An 8,637-nucleotide genomic window follows, 5' to 3' on the forward strand; every position below is an offset into this window, starting at 1 on the left:
GAAAAAAAATCCACATTCTGTTCTGTTCTGTGCTACTATGGCATTATCTGAATTGGTATCGTCATGCCAAGACTTGCAAGTCATGTTATGATCCATAAATATCATATCACATTCTTCTCTTCAATACATTTATCAAATTATACAAGGATCATTCCTTTCAATCATTTCAACAAACATGTGGTGGTCATCAATTTTTGGCAAACCATGCAATCCTTTTATTATATACATTCAAAATTTATCAATCATGCAAAACCCCCTCTCATCAATTTAAAGATCAATCTTAAATCATTCAACAATAGTCAAAACATTGATACCATGCTTCTAAATAACATTCTAAAATCAAGAGGTGTTACAACATGAGAGGGAGCATAAATAGTCATGCTCTCAATTCAATCATCAACTTTAACACATACATACATATATATATAAGATTTCAAATCAATTTATGGGAAAGGCCTAAAGACCAAAACAATAATGTCTCTAGAGAATTCATAATGCAAATTTCAATGTAAATTACAAACCCCCTTCAATAATTCATTGATTTCACAATGTTAAAAGTTGCTAAACAATTTCATTATGCCCAAGTAGTTTTAGGAAAACCCTACGTACCTTAGATTACAAGGTTTGAAGAGTAGAACTTGAATCTTGACTCGTTTCTTGGAATTCTTGATATTAGGGATGAGTTCTTGATCTTTGGAGAATGAGTTAGAATTTTGATTTGAGAGAAAAATTGAATTATAGAGTGTATTATGGTTTTTGGGGCGCAAATCTTATGTTATGGACGGAATTTGGGTGAGGAAAAGTGACCAAAATGCCCCTAGACCCATTAGAAACTGATTTAACAAGTGAAATAGTTTCGTAACGCACTAACCGACGCGTTGTGTCGACATCGCATCGGCTTACTGCCTCACATGGAAAATGTCATAACTTTTCGCTCAGTTATTGGATTTTGGAAAAATTGGTATCGTTGGAAAGATAATTCAATTATCTACAATTTGGTGGGTCTTGAACTGAAAAATTCTATGTGTATCAAAAGTTATACACGTTCAAAGTAGACCCTTGTAGAATAGAATACCCAATTTTGGATGAATGAAAAGTTTTTAGCTCAACTTTGTTTTAGGTCATTTCTATGAACATTTTTCACCTCATAATCACTTCATATACTAGGCGAAAGATCATGACACATGAACCTAAACATAAACCATGAAATTAGAGCTTACACACGTAGGAACGACGATTCAATTTCTAGCTCGAAAATGTGGGGCGTTACAGCCCTTCTCCAGACCCCGCCTATAGTGAGAGCTTTAGTGCACCGGGCTGGCCTTTTATGTCAATGCCAACAATTATTGTAACTGTGAACAGATTTTTATGAGCTGGTTAATCCAACAAGTGGTTATATTTATAACAAATGAGTGTTGATAACACAGAAAAGGGGATAAATGATCTTCAAATACTACCAATGAAATTAAAAATATATTTGGAGTAATGGTTATAACTCTTAAATCTTGTTGCTGATTATTTGTTGTTACAAAGTGCCACCAACTCTTCCACCACACCATCTATCTCTTCATCCCCTTTTGCGTTCATCTTCTCACTCAGCTCCTTAGCTTTCTTCCTCACAACCTCCCCACTTTCCTCCACTACCACCTTCCTTATCGCCTTTGCAATCTCTTCACGTTGTAGTTTCCCATTCTCATCCCTCACTGCTTCGACTCCCATGTCCATATATTCCACTAGCCTAGCATTCATTGGTTGGTCAATGTGCATTGGCATAGCAATTATTGGCACACCAAACTTCATACTTTCCGTAAAAGAACTCCATCCACAGTGACTCATGAATCCACCTATCGATGCATGTTGAAGAATTGTTGCTTGAGGAGCCCATCCTTCCATAACCATTCCTCTTTCTCCTACCAGTTCAAGAAACCCCTCTGGTAATGCATCTCGAATGCTAATTCTTTCACCTTGTGGAAACCTGATGACCCAAATGAAGTTCACTTTGCCACGCTCAAGTCCTTCAGCTACTTCATGGATTTCTTCCTTTGATAGAAAATACTCACTCCCAAATGAAACAAAGACAGTTGAACGTTTGTCTTTCTTGTCAAGCCATTGCATGATCTCCTCATGATCATCTTTGTTGGTGGATTCTTGAACTAGTGTACCAACCGGGACTATTTTCTTGGAGACTAAACTTGAAAGATAATCCATATATTTCCCTTCAAAATCTCTGCAAGTTTTCATCAGAATAATGTCCTGTGATCGCCTAAGACCCTCGTCAAATGGGAACTTCCCACCTTGTAGAGCTTTATCCAACGAAAGTCTTTCGTATTCACTCAGGTAAATTTCAGGAAATGGAAACATCTCTCCTGGATTATCATACATGTGGATGCCCAAAGCAATCACGGCCGCGCTAAAAGTGAGGAACTGCACTGCAGGAATGTTCACAGAGGTAGCAGAATCAGCAGCCCATGGTTGATTGTAGTCATAAATGACCAAATCCGGATTTAGAGTTTGTAATAATTTGGAAAAACTCGGAGCTACCGTTTCATAAGCTGTTTTGAGAGTGTTCATGAGATGGGGCGGAAGACCATTCGTTGTGTGGTAATGAGGAGGAAGATTTGGCAAAGACGGAAGATGTAACTCGACTAATTCTATTGACTGAGAATACTTCTGTGCAACTCCTTTCTTGATTGAGCTTAGATTTACAGGAGTGGAACACAGGTAAATATGGAAGTTTCTATTTGCAAGCTTCTTGGCTAGCTCTAGGAATGGACTAATGTGACCATGAGCTAGCCATGGTAACATGAGTACACTAATGGTGTTTTTCTTGGTCTCCATTAATCGACAACTCTGTCTCTGATTATAAACAAATGTTCCTATTTGCTGATCTTTGTTGTGGATTGGTACATGGCATGGTGTGTGTATATAAAGGTTGTATTGGAACTGTTACGCAATTGATTACGTAGGGAAATATGTATAGAACTTGCCAAGCGTTGACAAGATAAGCCAAGGGAGCACAAGTCCTAGCTCGTGGTTGTATAAGTGAAATACTCTTCTTCAAATGATTTTGACACATTTCGGTGTTTCAATTTTATCTAAAAGCTTAAATTTTTTTATTTTTTTTGCAGTAAAATCTTATTTACTTATTTTTTTTACGAAAAGTTAGAGAAAATAGAATACTTAAAGGCTATAATTACAATAAATAACAAAGTTTATAGTAAGAGTAACATTATTTTGTCCATTAACTAGTCAAGTGCATGTTTTGCTTCCATTACTTTACCTTTTCTTATTTTCATCCCACTATTTCACTTTCCACAATATAGTCGTATGTTCTACCCTTTTTTTCATCTTATTTTTTTATCATTTTTATTTTTATTTTTTTTAAAATTTTTCTTTCCACTTTATTTTCTCTCTTCTATTTCTCTTCTTTTTTCCTTTATTTTTTTCTTTTTCTTTTCTCATATTTGTAGATAATTATCTTCAAAATTTTGAAAAAAAAAACACCATTACTGTTTTTTCTCTCTTTCAATTTCTTATATCTCTATCTTTGTTTCTTGTTAGTTTTTTCATCTTATTTTTTATTATTTTATTTTTTATTTTGATTTTTTTCTTTTTTATTTTTTTCACTTTATTTCTTCTCTTCTATTTCTCTTTTTTTTTTTTTTCATTTTCGTTTTTCTTTATTTTTTTCTTTTTCATTTTTTTTCCTTATTCCTATCTTTTTTTCTTTTCCTATTTAGTTTTATTCTTCTTTTATCTATTTTTTTTGTTTCTTTTTTTCTTTTATTTTTACACTTTTATTTCTAGCTTCTATTTCTCTTTCTTTTTTTTTTTTTCACTTCTTTTTTTCATTTTTTTCTTTTTCGTTCTTTTTTTTTTTTTTACTCTTCTAGCTCTAACTTTTATTTTGAAAATACAATATGTATATCACATACAGATATTCAAAAAATATACAAAATACATAGCCATACAGATTTGGATATGTATTTATTATACAAAACATACATATGTATATTTGCATATGTCTTTACTGAAATACATATCTCACTCATATGTATATATAAGCATATAGGACACAAAATCGCTATACAAAAAGGACAACTATATACATATAAATATAGGTAATCAAATAATACAAGATGAATATCTTAAACAGTAAAAAAATACAAATAAATACATATGTTACCATCTAGCATGACATCGAACAGTTCAAAGACAAATCCAACACCGTACAAAAATACAAATAGATATGCATTAATTATATATACAAATACGAATGCATGCACATGCCCCCAAAAATTTTATAATACATTTATGACATAATATATCTGCCTAACTGCGCATGAACTACACAGTTCTTCTTGTTCATGTAGACACCACAAATATTCTTATGATAAAAAATCGTGTACTGCTCCTTTGATAACATCGTCTTAATACGTTCTTCAATATCATTGACTGTGTGATATTATATATGTGGTGCAAACCTTGGAAGTACTCGTACCATGAATATATGATCACGCAACACCTATAGAATAAAATAATGACATAAATCTATATATGTACTTTTCACAAAAATATAATACAAAATACATAGTATGCATATGTTTTCTTTTACATAATATATATTACATTAGAAAAAAATACATATAACTTTGCATATGTATTTACAGAATACATGTCTGATCCATATGTATATTACTATACAAAAAATACAAATGACTCTGACATGTATTTACAGAATACATATCATATTCATATTATAACTATACTATATATCTTCATATGTATTTGCGAAATACAAAAGTGACTCATATAAAACAAGAATATACATATGGATCAAGTATGTATTCTGTAAATACATATGCAGAGCTATATGTATTTCGTACGGTGTTGGATTTATCTTTGAACTGTTCTATGTCATTTTAGAGGATAACATATGTACTTATTGGTATTTTTTACTATTTAGGATATGCATCATGTATCTTTTGATTACCCATATGTATATGTATTTAGTTGTCCTTTTTGTATATACAAATGCATATTCATATGTATTTTTGTATAGTATTGGATTTGTCTTTGAATTGTTCTATGCCATTTTAGAGGGTAACATATATACTTATTTGTATTTCTTACTATTTAAAATATGTAGGAAAAATACATCGTTTCCACCCCAAACTATATTCGAAAAGTCTAGGTCACACCTAAACTATACTAGTGACCTATTACACACTAAACTATAAAAAAAGTGATATTTTCTACACCCTATAAAGCATTATACCACTTACACGTGTTGCGGTGTATCACACGCGCCTGCCATGTCAGCATAATACGAAAAAATAATTAACAAATATCAAAATCTCCTTATTATTTTTATTTTTGTCATCTGCCATTATTTTCTTTCTTCTTCATCATTTACTCATCAACATCCAATTTATTTCTCTAATTTTTGTTTATGTAATGTGTATCTTTACACAAAATCACTTTAATTTCCCCCAATTCGCCTTTATTAGGACTTGAATTATTATTTTTCCTTACATTTAATGTTCATTTTTGAGTTTTCTCATGTGAGCTTGGTGATTTTGATTGAAATTGTAATCAAATTCTTGATTTTGAGATTTTTGCTTGGAATTGAGATCAATTTGTTGAGTAACTAAGGAAAATCAATCTGAATTTTGTGATTTTTGATTGGAATTGTAATCAAATTATTGGGTAATTAAGAAAAATTCATCTGAATTTTGTTAGTTTTGCTTAGAATTGTGATCAATTTGTTGAGTAATTAAACCCATATGATGTGATTTTTGATTGAATTTTTGGAATTGGATTGCTGAATTTTGTGGTGATGGTGTTTTTTGGCAAGGATGAGAAAGAATGAATAGTGATGGCGGTACCAGCACCCTTATTCTTGGGTTGGCTGATAAAGAGGGATAATACACAACACAATAACTATTAAAACTAAAGGTAGGTATATTATTGAGGTTCTTTGGGGGTGAAGTGGAGTATTTCCCAAAGGGAATCTTCATTTCTTCAATGGAAGGTTGAAAAGGAAAGTGGAAATGGGAGAAAAGAAAAAAGAAAAAAAAGTTGGGGGCAGCTGCTGACTTTGGCAGGGCGAATCCGAAAATTCAAATAGTTTATGTGAAATTATGTGGGGGTAATTTGGTGTTTCATCTTTGAGATTAGTGTATATGGAGGTAATATTAATAGTGATGAAATTAAAAAATTGCACCACATTTCTTGCTACAGAAACTCCGACCCATCCGTCGATATTTTTGACTGTTTGAGTTCGCCGGAATGCCGTCGAAGTGAAAACAATAAATTCAATTTAAATTTTGGCGAGCCCGTTTATGCTTACTTTGAAATTAGTGATTTGAATTTCGTTTCGATATTTCAAAATTAGTGAAATTCACATCAATTCGGTGGGTTGGAGTTTGGGGGTGATGAAGAAGAAGATGGTTTGGGGGTGGGGGCGATGAAGAAAAAGGTGGTTTGGGGGTGGGGGAGGAAAATTTTTAATTTTTTTCTCTTTGCGTTAATTTTACTACCAGACGCGCTATATTTAATTTAAATAATTATGTTTTTTTTACGTCAGATCTAGAGGGTAAAAAGTATCATTTTTTTTATAGTTTAGATGTGTAATAGGTCACTAGTATAGTTTAGGTGTGACCTAGACTTTTCAGGTATAGTTTGAGGTGAAAACGGTGTCTTTTTCCAAATATGTATCATCTATTTTTTGATTACCTATATGTACATGTATATAGTTGTCCTTTTTGTTATAAATATTTTGTGTCTTATATACTTATATATACATATGAGTCAGATATATATTTCTGTAAAAACATATGCATATATATATATATATATATATATATATATATATATATATATTTGTATGATTTGTACTGTAAATACATATGCAGCTTTGAATGTCAATTTATTTTGCATATTTTTTGAATATGTATATGTGATATAGATATTTATCTTTTAAAAATAAAATATAGAGACAGAAGAGTTAAAAAAAGAAAAAAAATATAAAAAGACAAAAAAAGAAGAACAAATAGAAGTTAGAAATAGAAGTGTAAAAATAAAAGAGAAAAAAATAAAAAAATGAAAATAGAAAAAAAGAAGAAGAAAATGAAAATAGGAAAAGAAAAAAAAAGGAAAAGGAAAAAAAAACGAAAAAAATAAAGAAAAAAGGAACAAAACAAGAAAAATAAAAGAGAGAAAATAAAGAAAGAGAAAAGAAATCAAAATAAAAATTAAAACAATAAAAAAAAGGATGAAAAAAACTAACAAGAAAAAAAAAGTTAGAGATATAAGAGAGTGAAAGAGAGAAAAAAATAGTAATAATGCTTTATTGTGAATTTTTTTAAGATAATGAAGATAATAATCTTTCATATTTGAGTTTGATTTGAAAAATAAATCTACTAATTGAAATAAAAATAATTTATGAAAAAAGAATCTATTGCAGTAATTTATGAAAAAAAAATTTACTGCTTCCTTATTTAACTCAATTGATTTGAGCAAAAGAAGAAGAGTAAATCTTGTTGTATATGTATTTTAGTAGCAACACTTTTATAAAATACAAAATATAACTTGCTATTTTTCGTAATTATGAAACAATTGCTATAAAAGTTCTAATTATATTTATAGGTTTGCTACTTATGAAAAATTTCCTTCTTTTTTACACCCCTCCTAGCTAATGGTGGCTTGATTTCTTTTAAGGAAAAAGGACATTGTGTAACACTTTTTAAAATAAATAGCCCAATTTTGAGATTTTGTCAAAAATTGGCCAGCCGGATAAAGTATTTCACTTTATAGACATTTCCTAATTTGGGCCATTTTGGCCCATGTGGTCAGATACAGTCCATATACAATACTGATACAGTTTTCAACTTGGATCATTCGACCCTTTTAAAAATATTTTAATTTTTTAACTGAAAAATATTCTTCCTTTTTCTACTGTTTAGAAATAATAATTAAATATAATTATATAAAAATGGTATAATTGTTATATAGAATATGTATTTATATAAGATATAAGTATAGAAATTGTATAATTCTATCAATATGTATATGTCTAAAATATATAAAATATATATAGAAAGTATATAAAAATTATATAATTTTTTTATAAAATGTGTAAAAAATAATGTAGAATTATTATATAAATTTTGTATCGAAATATTATAATTTTCGTATAGAATATTTATTTGTATAAGATATGTATAGAAGGTGTGTAGAAATGGAATAGAACAAACCAACAAATTAAAATGGCTAGAAAGTGAAATTTAAATTTCATGACCATTTTCGTGAAAATAGTTTAATTTCAAGTGTCGTTTCTGTCCTTTCCCCTTCTTTTAATGAGTTAAATATGTAAAAAACTTTTTGATAATCATTGGCCATAAGAAATCCAATCCAAGACTTCTTTTTTGCTCTTACATGACCCGTGTTAAAGAAGGATAAATTATGCAAAATAGTTTTGGATTTGTTTTGTTTCGCATGTTTGATTGATTGTTTTAGGTGATTTGTGTGATTTATACATTCATAGTATTCAAATTAGCCGATACACTCCACCAAGTGACCGTGGTTGAACCACGGAATCAAGGGGTGCCTAACACCTTCCCTTCGGTCAATAGA

The 8,637-nt window shown here is 30.1% G+C and overlaps 1 protein-coding gene across 1 annotated transcript; it reads right to left on the reverse strand.

Annotated features, from left to right (window-relative positions):
- Positions 1-1,381: 1,381 nt before the first annotated feature.
- LOC107849953 (UDP-glucosyltransferase 29-like) lies at positions 1,382-2,910 on the reverse strand. The gene has a single exon (XM_016694465.2). The coding sequence runs from the start codon at positions 2,836-2,838 to the stop codon at positions 1,516-1,518; it is 1,323 nt and encodes a 440-aa protein (XP_016549951.1). The 5' UTR covers positions 2,839-2,910; the 3' UTR covers positions 1,382-1,515.
- Between the last annotated feature and the right edge of the window lie 5,727 nt (positions 2,911-8,637).

Source organism: Capsicum annuum, chromosome 12 (genome assembly GCF_002878395.1).
Source record: "Capsicum annuum cultivar UCD-10X-F1 chromosome 12, UCD10Xv1.1, whole genome shotgun sequence".
Classification (NCBI taxonomy): domain Eukaryota; kingdom Viridiplantae; phylum Streptophyta; class Magnoliopsida; order Solanales; family Solanaceae; genus Capsicum; species Capsicum annuum.